The sequence below is a fragment of the Carcharodon carcharias genome, chromosome 22 (assembly GCF_017639515.1).
Source record: "Carcharodon carcharias isolate sCarCar2 chromosome 22, sCarCar2.pri, whole genome shotgun sequence".
NCBI classification, from domain to species: domain Eukaryota; kingdom Metazoa; phylum Chordata; class Chondrichthyes; order Lamniformes; family Lamnidae; genus Carcharodon; species Carcharodon carcharias.
Genome location: NC_054488.1, coordinates 9,937,198 through 9,957,748, shown reverse-complemented (window position 1 = coordinate 9,957,748; position 20,551 = coordinate 9,937,198). Strand labels below are relative to the sequence as shown.

The 20,551-nt window shown below is 41.5% G+C and overlaps 1 protein-coding gene across 2 annotated transcripts in view; it reads right to left on the bottom strand.

Annotated features, from left to right (window-relative positions):
• Positions 1-13,276: 13,276 nt before the first annotated feature.
• Positions 13,277-20,551, bottom strand: part of LOC121293937 (ras-related protein Rab-40B) — a 76,420-nt gene continuing 69,145 nt past the window's right edge. For both annotated transcript variants that reach the window (XM_041217415.1, XM_041217414.1), the window contains 2 exons: positions 20,065-20,287; positions 13,277-14,322 (listed from right to left, as the gene is read on the bottom strand). In XM_041217415.1, the coding sequence (XP_041073349.1) occupies positions 14,054-14,322; positions 20,065-20,287 (492 nt within the window). In that variant the 3' untranslated portion in view covers positions 13,277-14,053. The remainder of the gene's footprint in view (positions 14,323-20,064; positions 20,288-20,551) is intronic.

Sequence of the window (20,551 nt, the reverse complement as noted above, 5' to 3'; positions counted from 1 at the left end):
CCCTTGTTGACATCCTTCCATGGTGGACATGCAGCATCCATTGGAGGGCGGATGGGGGGGGGGGGGGGGGGGGGTGCGTGGTGGTGCAGTGTTGTTTGGTACACCTTTGCTGATGGCTGTAAAGGCCAATCCTTGAGATGCAGGTTCTACCACTAGTGCTAATGGGTTAATAAATGACAATCAATTTTAAAGCAGGTACAGAATAGAGATGCATGGGAGTAAACTTACAAAAATCTTTGCAAGTGGTAACACATGTTGAGAAAGCTTTGCAAACAGCGTAGAAAAGCACGGTTATGCTAAACGTTTAGGTGAGGTTCCAACTGGAACATTCTGGGCACCACATTTTAAGAAGGATGCCAAGGCCATAGAGAACGTGTAGAAGAGACTAGGATGGTAACGGGGTGAGGGACTTTATTTGAACGGAGAGATTAAAAACTGGGTTGTTCTCCTTAGAGCAGAGAAATTAAAGGGAGATTTAATAGAGGTGGTCAAAACTATGAAGGTTTTATATAGTAAATAAGGAGAAACTGTTTCCAACAAGCTAAAAGATAAAAACAAAAAACTGCAGATGCTGGAAATCCAAAACAAAAACAGAATTACCTGGAAAAACTCAGCAGGTCTGGCAGCATCGGCAGAGAAGAAAAGAGTTGACGTTTCGAGTCCTCATGACCCTTCAGCAGAACTGGTTGAATCCAAGGAGAGGGGTGAAATATAAGCTGGATTCAGGTGGGGGGTGGGGGGGGGGTGGGGGGGGGGGGGGGGGGTGGTTGGTGGGGGGGAGAGTGAAGTGGAGGGGGGTGTGGTTGTAGGGACAAGCAGACAGTGATAGGAGCAGATAATCAAAAGATGTCACAGACAAAAGAACAAAAGAACACAGAGGTGTTGAAGTTGGTGATATTATCTAAACGAATGTGCTACTTAAGAATGGATGGTAGGGCACTCAAGGTATAGCTCTAGTGGGGGTGGGGGGGCATATAAGATTTAAAAATAATGGAAATAGGTGGGAAAAGAAAAATCTATATAAATTATTGGAAAAAACAAAAGGAAGGGGGAAGAAACAGAAAGGGGGTGGGGATGGAGGAGAGAGGTCAAGATCTAAAGTTGTTGAATTCAACATTCAGTCCAGAAGGCTGTAAAGTGCCTAGTCGGAAGATGACCCACTAGAGCTTTACCTTGAGTGCCCTACCATCCATTCTTAATTAGCACATTCGTTTAGATAATATCACCACCTTCAACACCTCTGTGTTCTTTTGTTCTTTTGTCTGTGACATCTTTTCATTATCTGCTCCTATCACTGCTTGCTTGTCCCTACAACTACACCCACCCTCCACTTCTCTCTCTCTCTCCCCCCCCCACCCCCCCCAAACACCCCCACCTTAAACCAGCTTATATTTCACCCCTCTCCTTGGATTCAACCAGTTCTGCTGAAGGGTCATGAGGACTTGAAACGTCAACTCTTTTCTTCTCCGCCGATGCTGCCAGACCTGCTGAGTTTTTCCAGGTAATTCTGTTTTTGTTCCAGCAAGCTAAAGGTTGGTAACTAGAAGATGCAGATATGACTATTGGCAAAGAGGTGAGGTGAGGAGATTTTTTTTAAATGTACTTGCTTGTTATGATCTGGAATGCATTAGCTGAAAGGCTGGTCAAAGCAGACTCAATAATAACTTTCGGAAGAGAATTGGATAAATACTTGAGGGGGATTCTCCTGGCCTCACAAAATTCATCAACAAGAAACCAAAAACGTACTTTACCAGAGGGGCTTCCAGCGGTCCCTTTAAGAGCAGTTGGGAATACCTTTCAGCACTTGGGGAAAGTTGGACCAGTGTGTGCCCTGGTATGCATATAGGGTTCCCAACTGTGGTTAACTGTATTCCTGGAGGTTTCATCACATGACTTGCCCCACACTCCAGCCATTAGTCCGCCAACACATTAACCCTGGTGATGTACTGTCTTCCAATGCCAATTCACAGAACCACACAGTGCAGAAGAGGCCCTTTGGCCCGTCGAGTCTGCACCGACATGAGAAAGACCTGACCTACCTACCTAATCCCATTTACCAGCACTTGGCCCATAGCCTTGAATGTTATGATGTGCCAAGTGCTCATCCAGGTACTTTTTAAAGGATGTGAGGCGACCCCCCACCACCCTCCCAGGCAGCGCATTCCAGACTGTCACCAGTGAGGAAAAAAGTTTTTCCTCACATCCCCCTAAACCTCCTGCCCCTCATCATGAACTTATGTCCCCTCATGACTGACCCTTCAACTAAGGGGAACAGCTGCTCCCTATCCACCCTGTCCATGCTCCTCAATCTTGTACACCTCGAATAGGTCGCCCCTCAGTCTTCTCTGCTCCAATGAAAACAACCCAAGTCTTTCCAACCTCTCTTCATAACTTAAATGTTCCATCCCAGGCAACATCCTGGTGAATCTCCTCTGCACTGGAGGGGGTGCAATCACATCCTTTTTATAATGTGGTGACCAGAACTGCACACAGTGCTCTAGCTGTGGTCTCACCAAGGTTCTATACAACTCCAAAATGACCTCCCTACTTTTGTAATCTATGCCTCGATTGATAAAGGCAAGTGTCCCATATGCCTTTTTCACCACCCCACTAACATGCTCCTCCACCTTCAAAGATCTATGGACACACACGCCAAGGTCCCTTTGTTCCTCAGAACTTCCTAGTGTCATGCTGTTCATTAAATACTTTCTTGTCAAATTACTCCTTCCAAAGTGTATCACCTCACACTTTTCAGGGTTAAATTCCATCTGCCACTTATCTGCCCATTTTACCATCCCATCTATATCTTCCTGTAGCCCAAGACACTCAATCTCACTGTTAACCACCCAGCCAATCTATGTGTCATCGGCAATCTTACTAATCCTACTCCCCACATAGTCATCTATGTCGTTTATAGAAATGACGAATAATAGGGGACCCAGCACAGATCCCTGTGGTACGCCACTGGACACTGGCTTCCAGACCCTAAAGCATCCTTCTGTCATCACTCCGTCTCTTACAATTAAGCCAATTTTGAATCCACCTTATCAAATTACCCTGTATCTCATGTGCATTTGCCTTCTTTATAAGCCTCCCATGTGGGACCTTGTCAAAGGCTTTGTTGAAATCCATATAAACTACATCAACTGCACTACCCTCATCTACACACCTGGTCACCTCCTCAAAAAATTCAATCAAATTTGTTAGGCATGACCTCCCTCTGACAAAGCCATGCTGATTATTCCTGATCAAACCTTGCCTCTCCAAGTGGAGATAGATTCTCTCCTCCAGAATTTTCCTCAATAGTTTCCCTACAACTGATGTGAGACTCACTGGCCTGTAGTTCCCTGGCTTATCTCTACAACCCTTCTTGAATAGCGGAACCACATTAGCTGTTCTCCAGTCCTCTGGCACCTCCACCGTGGCCAGAGAGGAATTAAAAATTTGGGTCAGAGCCGCTGCAATCTCCTCCCTTGCCTCCCTCAGTAGTCTGGGACACAAATCATCCAGGCCTGGAGATTTGTCCACTTTTAAGCCTGCCAACACCACCAATACCTTGTCACTCCCTATATCAATTTGCTTAAGAACCTCGCAGTCTCTCTCCCAGAGTTCGATATCTTCATCCTCATTCTCTTGGGTGAAGTATTCGTTCAACATTCTACCAATGTCCTCTGGCTCCACCCATAGATTACCCCCTGATGGGCCCTACTTTTTCCTTGGTTACCCTCTCCCTATTGGTATACTTATAGAGTATCTTAGGATTTTCCCATCTTTTACCAGCCAGAGCTTTCTCCTATCCCCTCTTTGCTCTCCTAATTGCTTTCTTAAGCTCCACCCTGCACTTTCTGTACTCCACTAATGCCTCTGTTGATTTGCTCCCCTCTGCTAAAAGCCTCTCTTTTCCTTCTCGTCGTATCCTTAATACCTCTGGTCATCCATGGTTCTCTGGGTTTGTTACTCCTTCCTATCACCCGAGAGGGAACATGTTGAGCCTGTACCCTCCCCATTTCTTTTGAATGTCCCCCACTGCTCCTCTGTAGATTTCCCCACAAGTAGCTGTTCCCAGTCTACCTTGGCCAGATCCTGCTTTATTTTACGAAAATCCACTCTCCGCCAATCCAAAACATTTTTTTTGCAACTTGTCTATTTCTTTGTCCATAACAAGCTTAAATTGTACCATGTTGTGGTCGCTATCATTAAAATGCTCCCCCACCATCACCTCAGCCACCTGTCCAGCTTCATTCCCCAGAATTAGGCCCAGCACAGCGCTGTCCCTTGTTGGACCTTCTACATATTGACCTAAAAATTTCTCCTGTACACATTTCAAGAAATCCACTCCATCCAAGCCCTTAGCACAAGGTCTATCCCAATTAATGTTAGGAAAGTTGAAATCACCTATTATAATTAGCCTATTGTTATTGTCTTTACACACCTCCACAAATGGTGCACATATTTGCTCCTCAATTTCCCGCTGACTATCTGGGGGTCTATAATAAACACCTAACAATGTGGCTGCCCCTTTTTTATTCCTAAGCTCTACCCAAAAAGCTTCATTCGACGCCCCCTCCAAGATATTATCTATCCTTACTGCAGTAACTGACTCCTTTTTTGATTATTCTCCAGGGTTGTACACAGCTGTGTATAATCAAAAAATAGTGGGTTTTTTTTGTAATTTTCTTTGAACATTATCAGGTATAAAAATATTGAAAATGGGGAATAAGGCTGTTTGGCTGACAGCCAAGCATCATCCAATTGGGTAATGAGTCTTTGCTTTCCAATTGGATGAGTTAAGGGTGAAGATTGACACGTGGAAATGTGATATAGTAGCTCTCACTGAGACTTAGTTGAGGGAGGGGCAGGATTGGCAGCTCAACATTCTGGGATATAGAATCTTCAGGCAGATTGATCTTCAGTTCCTGGAGACTCTAGGCCAATCCTGGAGAGTTGGCAACCCTACCAGCATACTCCACCGACCTCCCCACAAATTACAATTGAGGCCCTACAACAAATGTAGGGAAATAATTTGCATATTTAAACAATCTCTTCCATGAAAATTGATTCAGGCAGACAAAGGTGCACTAGGTCCCTCACCACATTTTCCTCAGGTGAGAAATGGGTTGAAAATTCCCTTGAAGTTTTCAATCATTAATTCCCCTGAAGTTTTCAATCACTGGGGAAGACAAACTCATGGTATTCACTCAATTCTGCTTTAATGATATCATGTGTGAGCTAATCATATAATGCTATTATTGGTGATAGAAAAATCAGACTGTGGCTTCATGATGGAAGTGGAAGTGATACTGGATAGTCTCCAGCTGGAGGGAAACAAACTGAATTAAATATAGTTCAGTACCATGTTGAAACTGGCATACCTTACAGCACTTAAACTGTGAGGCTGAACATAATTGCCTTGCGTGTGGATTTCTCAAGCTTAGAGTTTCCTCAACTCTGATAACAATGCTTGGCAAGTAAGTATGATGGAAATAGTTCAAAAGCAACCCCAAAGGTTCTGAGGCACTCTCAAGTCAGAGCACCAGGAGTCCTACCAAATTTATTCTGAAGTGGTTTCAGCTAATTATAAATTTATTAAACTCACATCCTGTTGTTAATGAAAACAAAGCCAGCTAAAGTATCAGACCCAAAGACAATCCTACTGACCTAGGTAACTGTGTAGTCAAACAGATTCCATAGTCATCAATCTCATCATCTATTTATAATGTTCCCAGAGTTTAAAAAGCTGAAACTTATATGCTGCAGTTTGTATGAACTTGCCTGAATGAACAGGGCTCTGATTGCGTATAGTTAGGATAAGCTGGAAACAGCAGCTGAGTTAAGTGCTAAACTACCGTCAGAAAAGTCAGCAAGGGGACAATGGTAATCAGGGATAGTTTGGACTGGCATTTGTCCATCTTAGTTAATCCACTGTGGAAAGTTCAGAGTGGAAAATGCTTAAAGATGTCATGTGCCCTCTTGTACTACAATTGTTTTTCTTTTTAAACTTTAACTTCCACTGTTTTTAAAGAAGGAACAGAGTTTGGGTGCTTTACGTCAATGGCGGTTTAACAGCATAAATTTAATAAATGCTGATGATGCACATCCTGAGGAAATAACTGAAATTTTCAGATAGTCCAGCTATTTTCCTAGCTGACAAAAAAAAAAGGGCCTGATTTTCCAAGCCCTGTACTGGATTGAGCCATGAGCACGAGGTCTAAAAAAATTAGGCACCTGACTCTTCAAGATCCAATCCCAGGCTGAACCGCCTTTGATGAGTGATTTGGAGCAGGATGTACAACTTTGTAAAGTGACAGAGCCCCTTTGATTGCAAGACATCAAAGATAGCACCCAAATAAAAGCAGAAAATGCTGGTAGTGCTCTTCTTACGAAAGGTCAGCGACATGAAACGTTAACTTTGTTTCTCTTTCCAAAGGTACTAATTGATCTGAATATTTCCAGCATTTAGTTCTTATTTCAGATTTCCAGCATCTGTAGTGTTTTGCCATGATGACACTCATTTTTTTTTAAAAGGAGCCGTACACATCGATGCCATGACCTTCATGAACAGACAGGGTTTGCACTCAACATCGTTTAGCTGATATCTGGCCGCCAAACTATTATGATGCACATCAGTGGCTATTGTCCTGGAATCAGCCAGAATGCTTTTATTGTGTGGCAATCCATGGGATGAGGGTTCTTGAAAGAGAAGCAATATTGCACAGCTGACTCCTCTGCACCCATGCTGCTGATTTTGCTGAGAAAAACCCACATAGCAGAGGAATATTTTGGCTTGAATGTAGAGTATAAGGGCACAATAGTGGGCTGGGTGAGCAGGATGGGAAGGAGGTTGGCAGGTTACGGCCCCAGCAGGTGCTCAAGATGGGAAGGTTGGCTAGCGAGGTAGGGCAGCTGGAGCTTCGGCTGTCATGGGAGTGACCAGCTTGGCTAAAACTTGCAACACTTTTTTAACATTCAGACTAGTAGAGTCACAGAGGTCTACAGCACAGAAAAAAGCCCTTCAGCCCATCGAGTCTGCACTGGTCAAATACCTAACTATTCGAATCCCATTTTCCAGCACTAGGCCCATAACCTTGTGTGCCATGGCATCACAAGTGCACATCCAAATGCCTCTTAAATGTTATGAGGATTTCTACCTTTACCACCCTTTCAGGCAGTGAGTTCCAGATTCCCACAACCCTCTGGGTGAAAAAATTCTTCCTCACATTCCCTCTAAACCTCCTGCCCCTTACCCTAAATCTATGCCCCCTGGTTATTGATCCTTCCACCAAGGGGAAAAATTCCTTCCTGTCTACCCTGTGTATGCCCCTTATAATTTTATACACCTCAATCATGTCCCCCCTCGATCTCCTCTGCTCCAGGGAATATAACCCCAGTCTACCTGCTTGACACATTTCTTCTGACTGATCATCACCTATTCCCTCTCTGTCTGCACTTCCGTAAGCTGTGGGGTAACCACATCTAAAAATGTGCTATCCACGAAACTCTCAGTCTTGTGGATACACCTCAGAGCCTCCACTGCCGCTCAAGCTCCAAAATTCAGAGCTCAAGTAGCTGCAACTGGTAGCACTTCCTGCACACATGGTCGATCAGAGCATTAGGAGCGCCTAGGACTTCCCACATGTTGCAGGTGGAACATAACATGGGACTGAGCTGCCCTACTATGCCTCTAGTTGAAAAAAACCCTTACTTTAAGTTAAATACAGTAAAACAAGTTAAATTATTTATGTACTTTAAATAAAAACTAGAACTCTTACCTTTCCTTAGCTTAATCTATTTTAAACTGGACAAAAAACACTTACCCACTACTCAGCTCTCATCTTTGTGATGCCACTTTTTGAAGCTTCCCACACCTGCGCTGGTTCTGATCTCTCCACCGCTCTCGTGCTGTCTTGTGATGTTGAAAATAACAAGAGTGATAAGAACTGACTACAGGACACTCTTCCCAGCCAGCTTCACCGTGATGCTGACTGCAGGACACTCTTCCCAGACTGCTTCACCGTGATGCTGACTGCAGGGCACTCCTCCCAGACTCAGACTAATGCCAAGTTCTTTGCTTTCCTAAATGGCCTCGAATCAGCCTACTCATAAAACTGGTCTGGCAATTTAATTGATATTCTGGAACTTTCCCTGATCTTCAATCCTAATTCTTAAACAGTATTTCCTCATTGTTGTGCTCTTCTGACCGCTCTCTCATATTGTGCAAAAGCTTGAAAACAAATCTTTCAAAAGTTAAACTTGTCTTGTTTGACTGTCACAAGTTGCTTAAAATATTATCAGAGCGTTCTATATCACTTTAAGAAAAATCTGGTTATCTATGCTAATAAAGCAATGGATGTGATTCTGACTGACATGGAGATTTCAGGTAAGAAAAGCTTATCATATAGAATATCCCTTATCACCTCTACTCTTCAATGTTACTTTAATCAATGCTAGTTTGAATTTACCTTGTTTTTTCCATGATTAAGGCACCATTTAATACTCTCTTTTCCCTTCCTACACCCTCAGTTTGAAATCAAGACTCACTGAGCAGCTTCCTAATCTAATTAATTATTTTCTGTGACCTCAAAACTGAAACTGCTTACCTCTTTGATCTTGCTATCTTCAGACAGACTTTTGCACCTAAGCATGATGTTTAATTACTATTTCTTGTTGCATCCTGTTTTTTCTCCTTTCATCTTTTTCCAACCTTGATGGTGTGCTGCACTATTGGTTTAGAAATTGATTTTTGTATTAAAATATTAAAGTTTAGTGCCGTAAGCTGGCTGACCATTTCTACCAATAATCTTAACTTTATTTCAGCTTGATCCACTGTCAATTTATTTCAATGATAAAATAACTACAGCCTATTTCTATTATAATCCCTCAAAAATGTATTAGAAAAAAAACAAAAAAGTTCACCAGTTTATGGAATTGTAACAGGGAGTTACACTTGACAACATACACCTCCTGCTGACATACGGCTGGCATCACACAATGGAAAGTACATCTGCACAAATGCCACTTGGTGGTTTGTTATAAATATTGCACCAAAGATATATATTGGATTTTATTTTTCTTTAACTATTTGGACCTCTGATTTCCAAAGTTCACCACCACTGGGGTTTTCCTCCTATTGTATCTGGGTTTGTTGTAGGATAACGGATAGAGAGTCATTGCTTTGATTAGTCAACATCATGCAGATAAGAGCATGGTCAAAGCAGACTCAATGGACTTTGGTCTTTTTTTTGTGTTATTTTCAATTTGTGTTGTTCCCTTTCCAACTTCCATGCACTACTTGATATTCCATTACTAAAAGGGAAGCCAGGTCAATGCCGGCATTGTTGAACAGCCTCTGACTAAAAGCATGGAAAGGCCTGGGGTCTCTCGGTGTGCCCTCATGTTTTTTTCAATGTGGGTTGTAACAGTGTTTATTCCAAATTATTTTCCACAATTAAGCTCAGGTAAAAAAAAAAATTATTTTACTTGTATTATAAAATAATTCACATATAAAACAATGCTGAATCATTTAGTCAGTTGTTTCTGTGCAGAATTTCTTTAAGTTACAGAGAAAATATTTTAGGTCCAACATACCTAATCTTTCAACCCCACACTGCTGTTGTTTCCCCCAAATCCCTCAACCCCTTATAGAGTATCCAATTTAAGGATAATTAATATTGTGCTTTAGTAGTGTTCCCTACAACTCTATTACTTTTAAAAAGTTCTGCCTGACTTATCATCATAATGAAAGCCATATCTTTGTGTTCCATAGTAAATGAATCTTTAACTCATGATCAATTTCTGTGGACCAAGATGACCAATTCCCTTCATTATCTTGGGAGTCTCTGTGCTCAATTTTAACCTCATTCTATCCTCAAATTTCTGACATCTATATCAGTGCAGAAATATACAAAAGCAAGTGTCTAAGACAACTTTTGCCCTTTTTGCCTTGTTTTTAAAATTAACTCCAGGCCCACGGCAATGTGACTCTTCAATGTCCTCTGAACTGACCTAGCAAGCTCCATATGTTCACATCCCTCCATGGTTTTATGCCTCCTCATCCCTATTACTTTCTCCAGCCCTGCAACTCTCTCGTCCTCTGGTCTCTTGTGCATATCTTCCACCCTTTGCCCCAGCATTGTCCATCACAGAAGCAGGTCAATCTGACCTAGCCCAGAATGACCAGATTGTGCTTGCAGCAGGTGGCGGGAATTAGTGCAGCAATAATCTATGACCTTATCTCCACGCATCTACCAGGCACAGGTAAAACAGGTAACATACTCATTCAGTCCCTAAAGCTCCCATACAGCCACCCTGCTTCATTAGGGGTGGCCATATCTACTGCCATCTCGGCCCAAACTTCTGAAATTTCCTCCCTATTTCTCTTAGGTTGTCCACCTCACTTTGTCCTTTAAAGCCGTCCTTAAAAAACACTCTTTTGACCAAGCTTCTGGTTACTTTTAGTACATCATTCTTTGACATCCATTTTTGTCTTTTAATTTCTGTGAACCATCTTGGGACATTTTTCTAAGTTGAAAGTAGTGTAGAAATATAAGTTGTTAGTATTGTTCATATCCTAGTTAAATTCATAAGAGTGGGAGAAAAATCTCTGCAGTGTTGTATTAACAATTTCAAACAGAACTACAAAGCACCATTGGAAGTACAGGAGAGAAAAGTAATATAATTATGCAAGTAACAGAAAAATAAGAACATTTTGAGGTTGAGGAGAAGAATAAACAAATGAGATTATTTGCGTTGTGGAGAGGGGAATGGTGGTGTAGTGGTAATGTCACTGGACTAGTAATCAAGAGGTCCAGACAAAAGCTCTTGGGGAAACATTGGTTCAAATCCCACCATGGCACCTGGTGGGATTTAAATTCAGTTATTAAATTTGGAATATGAAGTTAGTTTCAGTAATGATGAGCATGGCAACTATCATTGACTGTTGTAAACACGCAGCTGCTTCACTAATTGCCCCTGGTATGGGAAGGAAATCAGCTATCCTTATCTGGTCTGACCTAAATGTGACTCCAGGCCGACAGCAGTGTGGTTGACTCCTCAATGGCCTCTGAAATGGCCCAGCAAGCCCTTCAGTTTAAGGGACAATAAATGTATGTAGTGAATGCTAAATGTATCATAATTGTATTGAAGCACTGCAGAGTGCAACATGATGTATGTCGCTAACTCCAATCCCACTGCACCGTCTGTCTATCTGCAATGACCATGTCGAAGTGTCTGTGGTGTTCACTGACTGTATTGAAGCACCTCGTGATCCACGTGTAAAGGTTGAGACTGATTGCACTTTTTGTGATGGCCATTTGGAAATATTTTGTAATGTTCTTTCAGATATTTTAAGTATATTTTTCCAAAAAAAAAAGTGATGAGCAACAAATGTTGCACTTGCCAGTGATACTCACATCCCATTAAAGAAAAATCAAATACCATGATTTCATCAAGGAAAGCAGAGCAAAAACAATATACCATACAATTAACTGGGAAGATGGTTTTTGGTAGAGAAGATTACAGTAACGTGCATCTTAAATTTTGTGATGTGCTGAGAAATTGTACTAAATATATCCGAGGCATTCTCTTTCAGCATCAATATGGTGTGTAATATTGTTATCTTTGCATTCATTGGATTTAAGTTTGTTGTATTATTGCTTGCAGGGCCATCATAAAGCAATAGACAAGCTATAGTGCAGACCATAGTAAGCATCAAGAATTGCATTGAGTTACCAGGCCATTTGTGAATAATGCCAATGACAGGGGTACCAGGACCCCTACCAAAAAAAAAGCCTAAATTCAGAAGTATAAAGACCTATCCAAAGGGATACAAAATGTTGTTCTTTCGTATTGACAAAAGCAATATGCAGCCCAATTTCTTATTTGTCACATCTTAATATGTGTTAAAAAGAATAAATTATGCATTAGGTACTCTGAAGAGGTTTAGGTCATCAGTTGATTAATATGTTGAATGTAAAAATGATGCCCACCTGATCTTTTCTTGCTCGCTCATCACTGCAATGTCGCCACAAATGCATAGTCAGTGGAGAGAGAGATTGTGGGTGTAAATTGGTGAACTCCTGTTGGTGTGCTAACATGCTACTCTACAAGCCACAGTCGCTCACTTTTTTTTCAAATAAAGAATAAGATTCAAATAAGCTGAGTATTTTGTTTGGGTCCAACATTGGTGACAGAAAATGTACATGGGACCCAAATTTGATTAACCAAGACAACACAGAACTCAATCCTGTCACTAGATACTATACCAGAAACCTTGAAACAGTTAGAAGGGCACACTTCATAATTCATATATGGGTTGTGGCTGTGTCATAGGAAGTTATTGTATAAAGCACACTCTGATATGCAACATTGAAATACATGCATTTATGATGGCCCTGCAAGCAATAAGCTTATCATACTTGGTGGCTCAGTGGTAAATGGTTGAGAATTGGTTTTATACAGAAGTTCAGTGGATACTGATACATACATCTTTATTACAAATTAAGATGCAAAATAATTCTATACATTTTAACATTGTAGTGATCTGCCTTGAAAGCCTTTAGTCAATTTAAAAATTAAAAGAGTTTTTACTTTAGTTTGCATAACGATCTTGTCCAGATAATTAAGAAGAAACAAGACCCCCCCCCCTCCTCCCCAACCACCCCCAATTCCAACTGTCACTAGAGAAAATGCTTAAACGTGGAAGTCGGGATGGATCAAAGAGGTTGAATTTTTCCACAGGTATTGACAACATCAACATATTAAAACTGACTGATATCAGGTGCACTTTTGTAGGTGTGATTAGTTCTGGCAGGCCTCTTCTGCCTTCGCTTTGGCACTTGATCAGAAACTGACATATCTTTCCCATTGAGAACTATCAGGGGTGGACTATGAGTTAAGGCTCAGGCTTGGAATGCAAACATAGATACTGTGGTTCAGAATCCAGCACAGGAACTTCAGGACAGTCGCTCCACTCTTGAAATCTTTTTACATTTCATCAAGATTTAAATATTTAAAAAGCAACTGCATCTTTACTCTTTACAATAGAAGCATCTTGTTTATGAAAACCACCATGCAACCAGTGACCCACTGAAATAAGTGGGTCACCATCAGCATTATGAATGAAAAACTTAGGCCAGATGTCAATTTTTACAAAATAGGCACACTTAAAATCATTACAAATTATGCTTCTGCCCAGAATTTTTTTTTCAAACAAAGTGTTTTAATTACAAAACATTATGGATAATTGATTCATAAATCTTCATCCGCCATACTGTTAACATTTCCACCATCATCATCTTTGGCATTTCTATTCCCTTAGTATTATACTTTGTAGTGTTTTTTTTTTGTTTTTGTACAAAACAAACTGTTGTCCCACAAGGAAAATTATATTTACAAATCACTGAAGTCATATTAATTCACAACAGTTAACAACCACCAGAGCAACTTGGAAATGGATTAACATAAAAATTGTCCATAATATTTTTCAGCATATGGATTTTTACATAAAAATTTGAAGGTTATCTTATAGATGTCTGCAAGTTGTCATGGCAAACCATATTCCTAGAAAGTGATCCTTCAACTGCTAGCAGGATCCATGTTCTGACTGCAATATTTAAGAATGTTTTAAACAACATACAGTATAGCATACATTGCAGTTAAAATTCCAACTCCCAATATCAATTTAAATACTCAGCAACATCACACATGCTTAATTCTTCCAAATTACTTAAAACAATCAGAGACAACACCGTTGTCTGGCTCACACAAAAATGGACATAGTTTTGACAGAGCTATCATGAAACAAACTCTTGCCCTTGCCTCAGTTGAAACACTCAACAGGGAAACTGAGATCCCCATCATGCCTTTCACAATCACTGTTTAAATTAGCAGCATAATTTCTCATTCCTTTGTGCAAACTTTGAACCTACAGTTTATGGGCCCTTTGCAAATATCATTGTCGAAGAAGTTCTCTCACTGGAACAGCTGAAACAACGGCTTGTCATGGCTGCATATGTAGTGATCAGATTTCACTTTCCTTTCTCATGTTTAGATTCAGCTAAGAGATTTTGCAGCTGTTTCGACTGCAGCTCTGTGTTGGACTTTGGGAAGGACGAATGATCTTGGATTTCTTCAGACTGTTTTGTTTGCTACCATTAGCAGTGAGAGAGTAGGAACGTCCATGCATCATCCTGGCATTCAGTCCATTGGCCATTGAAAAAGACTTAAGGTGACTCTTTAAGGTAACAGGAAGGGGCAGTTTGTCCACTAGATGTACAGGTGTGCATGAAACAATGGCTCGGCAACAGAGATCCTGTAGGCTCAGCACTGTTTGAAAAAAAAGTTTAAAAATTACTTATCTGGGAATAGTAAGACGATATACCTTCATAAGCAAGGATCGTTCTCTACAAACAAAAGGCAAAAGTCTGCTCTACTAGACAGAGAAACCTAGCTTTGGAATGTATAGTGTACTGCCACCATCTGGTGTATTGTCCTAATGAACAGCACACCATACTTTGACATTTCAGTGACTCCTGTTTCAGCTATACTAGAATTGCAGTTAACTCCCCAGGTGACAGTTATCATTCCGAAACATTTTTTCTATTTTACAGTAGATGTTCATATGGTTAAGGTAATTAGCATCTCTCCCAATTTATGTCTATTTTCAATTACCCAGGAACTTGGGGAGCCCACAGTTCCCCCTTGCTTTCTCCATGGCAATGCTTCAGACAATCAGAGTTGACTTGCCAACCAAATAACACCCTTTTCTTCTTGGAGTCAGAGTCATACAGCACAGAAACAGGCCCTTCAACTCATGTCTGTGCCGGCCATCAAGCGCCTATCTATTCTAATCCCATTTTCCTCAAATCCCCTCTAAGCCTCCTGCCCCTTACCTTAAATCTATGCTCCCTGGTTACTGACACCTCTGCTAAGGGGAAAAGTTTCTTCCTATCTACCCTATCTATGCCCCTCATAATTTTGTATACCTCTATCAGGACCCCCTCAGCCTTCACTGCTCTATGGAAAACAACCCCTGGCCTATCCAGTCACTCTTCATAGCAGAAACACTCCAGCCCAGGCAACATCCTGGTGAATCTCCCCCGCAACCTCTCCAGTGCAATCACATCCTTCCTATAGTGCAGCGACCAGAACTGCACAAAGTACTCCAGCTGTGGCCTAACTAGCATTTTATACAGCTCCAACATAACCTCCCTGCTCTTATATTCTATGCCTCAGCTAATAAAGGCAAGTATCCAATATGCCTTCTTAACCACCTTATCTACCCGTTTTGCTGCCTTCAGGGATCTATGGACATGTACACAAAGGTCCTCTGATCCTCTGTACTTCTTAGGGTCCTACCATTCATTGTGTATTCCTTTGCTGTGTTAGTCCTCCCAAAATGCATCACCTCACATTTCTCAGGATTAAATTCCATTTGCCACTGCTCTGCCCATCTTACTAGCCCACCTATATCATCCTGTAATCTAAGGTTTTCCTCCTCACTATTTACGACACCACCAATTTTCATGTCATTTGTGAACTTACTGATCATACCTCCTATAATCATGTCTAAATCATTAATGTACACTGCAAACAGCAAGGGTCCCAGCACCGATCCTTGCGGTACACCACTCATCACAGGCTTCCAATCACAAAAACAACCTTCGACCATCACCCTCTGCCTCCTGTCACAAAGCCAATTTTGGACCCAATTTACCAAATTGCCCTGGATCCCATGGGCTCTGACCATCTTGACCATTCTCCCATGCGGGACCTCGTCAACAGCCTTACTGAAGTCCATGTAGACTACATCAACTGCACTACCCTCATCTACACAACTAGTCACCTCCTCAAAAAATTCAATCAAATTTGTTAGACATGATCTCCCCCTGACAAAGCCATGCTGACCATCCCTGATTAATCCCTGCCTCTCCAAGTGGAAATTAATCCTGTCCATCAATTTTTCCAATAGTTTCCCTACCACTGATGTTAGACTCACTGATCTGTAATGACCTGGTTCATCCCTACTACCCTTCTTGAATAATGGTATCACATTCGCTATCCTCCAGCACCTCTCCTGTGGCCAGAGGGGATTTGAAAATTAGTGTCAGAGCCCTTGCAATTTCCTCCTCACATAACAGCATGGGATATATCTCATCTTGGCCTGGGGATTTATCCACTTTTCAGCCCACTAAAACCACTAATACCACCTTCCTTACAATACTAATTTGTCCAAGTATATCACAGTCTCCTTCCCTGATTTCTACACCTACATCATCCTTCTCCATAGCCAACACAGATGAAAAGTAAATAAAGCATCCAAAACTTCACCTACATCCTCTGGCTCCATGCACTGATTGCCACTTTGGTCTCTAACATGCCCTACTCTTTCCCCAGTTATCCTCTTGCCCTTAATATATTTGTAAAATGCCTTGGGATTTTCCTTTATCTTGCCCGCCAGTGCTTTTTCATGCCCCCTCTTCGCTCTCCTAATTACTTAAGTACCCCCCTACACTTTCTATATGCTTCAAGGGCTTCTGCTGTTTTCATCCCTCTGTATCTGCTTTTTTTTTTCCCCTTCTCCAATCCTCTATATCCCTTGACATCCAGGGTTCCCCGGACTTGTTGGTCCTTCCCTTCACCTTTATGGGAACACGTTGGTCCTGAACTCTCACTGTTTCCTTTTTGAATGACTCCCATTGGTCTGATGTGGACTTTCCTACAAGTAAATGCTCCCAGTCCACTTTGGCCAGATCCTGTCTTATCACATTGAAATTGGCCTTCCCCCAATTCAGGCCCTTTATTTCTGGTCCATCTTTGTCCTTTTCCATAACTACCTTAAATCTTACAGAGTTATGGTCACTATGCCCGAAACATTCCCCCACTGACACTTCTACCACTTGCCCGGCTTCATTCCCTAAGATTAGGTCTAGTATCGCCCCTTTTCTTGTAGGACTTTCTATGTGCTGGCTCAAAAAGCTCTCCTAGATGCACTTTAAGAATTCCGCCTCCTCTAAGCCTTCCACACTAAGACTGTCCTTGTTAATATTGGGGAGGTTGAAATCCCTTACTATTATTACCCTATTATTTTTACACTTCTGAGATTTGCCTACATATCTGCTCCTCTATCTCCCCCTGATGGTTTGGAGGCGTATAGTACATTCCCAATGCTGGCTGTTTTTGCCAGGTTTGGAGTTGGCACGGCTAGCCACCATCAAAAGGTGGGTAAGCCACCTAGGCTTGTTCAAAGCCTTGTTAAGGGTACTTAGAGGAGGCCGACAGGGACTTTCCCAATTGACCTCCAGTTTCCCAACCTGACCGGTGGGTGGGGGGGGGGGGGGGTTGCAGCTTAACTGCTTGTAGGTGAGCATCCAGTTTTAGGCCAGGGGGCAGTGTTCCAGGCAGGCCTAGAGGCTCTCTGCCAACCTGGGTGCTGCTGCAGCCAAAGCCAGCACTGTGGAGGGATTCCCATCACCCCCGTAGTGGTGGCCTGGTTAATGTATGTTTTCTATCTGAAGTTTTAAGGAAGTTAAAGTCAGTTAAAGAAAGTTTAAGAAAGCCAGCCTGCAACTCCTCCCAAGCTTTACGGCCTTTGATTGGCCCTCCAGTTTTGAGAGCCCACCTGACACCATTAAAAGGAGAGGGAACCTGCCTCTAAGTCAATTACAGGGGCACCTCTATGAAAATTCCAGAGTGGCTGGCCTCTCCTTGGAAGTGGGTTTGGGAACCAGAAACCTTTTCATCGTTGACAATAGAATGAAAAATGCAAGTCTTGAAATTGAGTGGAGTGCTTATTGCCCTAACCATATGAATATCCACCATAAAATAGAAAAAAAATGTTTCAGGATGATAACTGTCACCTGGAGAGTTAACTGCAATTCTAGTGTGGTTTAAACAGGAATCACTGTAAAATGTCAAAGTATGGTGTGTAGTTCATTAGGACATACACCAGATGGTGGCAGTACACTATACATTCCAAAGCTAGGTTTCCTGTCTAGTGGAACAGACATTCAATCTGATGTTTTGGACTGATCTGACAGCATAGCTAATGGCTCAATATTCTCTACCCTGTAGTGAGCCAATTATATTGAGGTCTGATACTTCATGCCACATTTATCTAGTCTAAACATTTTTGAGTGAATCAGATAGAAATTAAATTACTGGACAAGTTGACCCTCAAATTGCTAACTCCCTTCAAGATTGTTAATTACATGGGCAATACATACGTATGTCCCCTCCTTGGGGAGTGCTAGTTCACTAAAATTAGTTATAATAAATCCTGACTGAATCCCACAGCTTTTGTAGATTATAGTGTTATATACTCATGATGGACTTTCCAAAAAACACTCAGTTGATCAAAATGGTTAAATGGATCAATGACAAAAACATTGTTTTAAAAAATTCATGACTTTCATATATGCTGTCAGTTACTAATTCTCTACACACTAACTTGTAAACAAGGTAACTATAAGACACATGAACAACTTCATATAAAAAGCATAATATGATGGGTCTTGTAGAGATGAAGGAAAACAGAGGGATAAGAAAGAAAAAAGATTGGGTGTGGGTGGGGGAAGGGGGAAGCACTGAAGACAAAAAAACAGGGTCAAAGTGATTTTGAGAATTACAACTGAAAGAATGTAGGGATGGAATAGACAGCCAGTGCTGGAGAGACAAACAAATGTGGCCATGGTTATGGAAAAGGGAGACAAGGGTCTTGAATTTGCTAATGGAGCCACTGGGAGTCAGTGAAGCTGGGCAGAGACAGGGAAAGATGAGAGAATCTGACTGCATGAGGAAGGGATCCTGGCTGCAGTGCTTTGAAGTTGTGCAGGACAAAAGCCAGTAGGAGTAGCTTTGAATAAATTATGCTTTGAGATGATAAAAGTACAGATTAGTGAGAAATGTGGGGTAGAGGTAGCCAATCCTATATATGTGAAAGAACGTAATTTTAGCGACAGACTGAATGTGGGAAAGAAAACAAGAAAAAAAAAGATAGCAAGGATCTGCTCCTCTCGAGATTTAGCCGGAGATGACAAACAGGGAGGCTGAAGGAGTCGAGGTCAGGAGGTTTATAAGAACTGAAAGGTACCAAAGAAAAAATTTGAACTCATCTTAAAATGCTGATTATGCACATAACGGCTTATAATTCACACACTGGTTAATTTTCAAACATATGTTTTTCCCTACTTGAAACTTCACTGTGGATTATTCTCTGCTGAAATACAGGGCTGCATTTCAGCTTCAGAAATATTAATTTCAGAATAAGAAACCTTTCATCACAACTCTTCTGCATCATCTTTTTTTTAGAAAAAGGAGCACAGGAGATTGCTAGTATCATGTCAATCAAGAATAGACTATGGCTGAATATGATTTTCAACCAGTCTAAGAATCTAAGCAGACAGCAGAAGAAAAGAAACTCACAGTTACCTTCATTTTCCAGGGTAATCCTCCAGTAGTTAACAGTTTTAGCTATTTTGAGCTAATGGAAGGCATCAGGGGAGTGATAGACAATTAAGATTTCAAAAGGAGCGGCAGCAGGGATGGAGCAAAATGAATACTTATCCTCAAATATGCTCTCTCAGCCAGTGTAGCTTATTGACAATGGGATGATGAGTAAGCAAGACAGTGCAGCACAAGCCACAGTCAGTAAGACTACTATTGGACAAATCTAATCAAGAGGCAATGAAGAAAGTTATGGCTCTGGTGGGAACGAGGAGGAAATCAGGCAATGCTGCATGAGTGCAAGTAAGCTGCCTTGAAGTTTCTGAAGTCTGAAGTATCGTTCTGAGCCAACAGGCTACCGACATCTAGCCTGACTGTGCACCCAGGGAAAGGGGAATGGAACTTATGATGGAGACCCCTGGAAGATAGTACTTTCCATCCTGTTGTGTGCTGTTCTCAGCTTGCATTAGATACAACAAATTACAAATGAAAAAAAAGTCAAAGTTCTTGTATTTATGTTCAGGTTTAAAAATGTTTCATTTTGGAGCTGACCCTCCAGATCCTGCAAGTTTTGAGAGAAAAAATACATTTCTCAGACTTAACAGCATTAAATAAAATCCATACCTCGGTTTGGCCTCCAGAGTCTGTCCATTCCATGCCGCATGAGCACAATCCTTGCCAGTTCTGTGAATGACTCAATGATGTTAAAATTGCACAAAGGGCTAACTTCAAAGAACGTCATGCCTTGCCGTTCAGCGTAAGCCTGAGCTTGTTCTGTTGACACCTGCCGCTTAAAGGCCAAGTGAAGACGATTCCCAACCAGGATCTTAGGCACACCGGGGGCATGCTGAGGGAAGGAGGAAAAGAAAGGGACAATTTAACAAGAACCAGGAACAGCAGCATAATGGTTAAGTTAATGGGCTAGTAATTCAGAAGCATGGGCAAATAATCCAAAGACATGAGTTTAAATCCCACCACGGCAGCTGAGAGATTTAAATTCAGTTAATTAAATAAATTTGAAATAAAAAGCTAGCATGTAACTACTGGATTGTCATTAAAAACCCATCTGGTTCCTTGAGGAAAGGGAATCTGCTGTTTTTACTCTATCTAG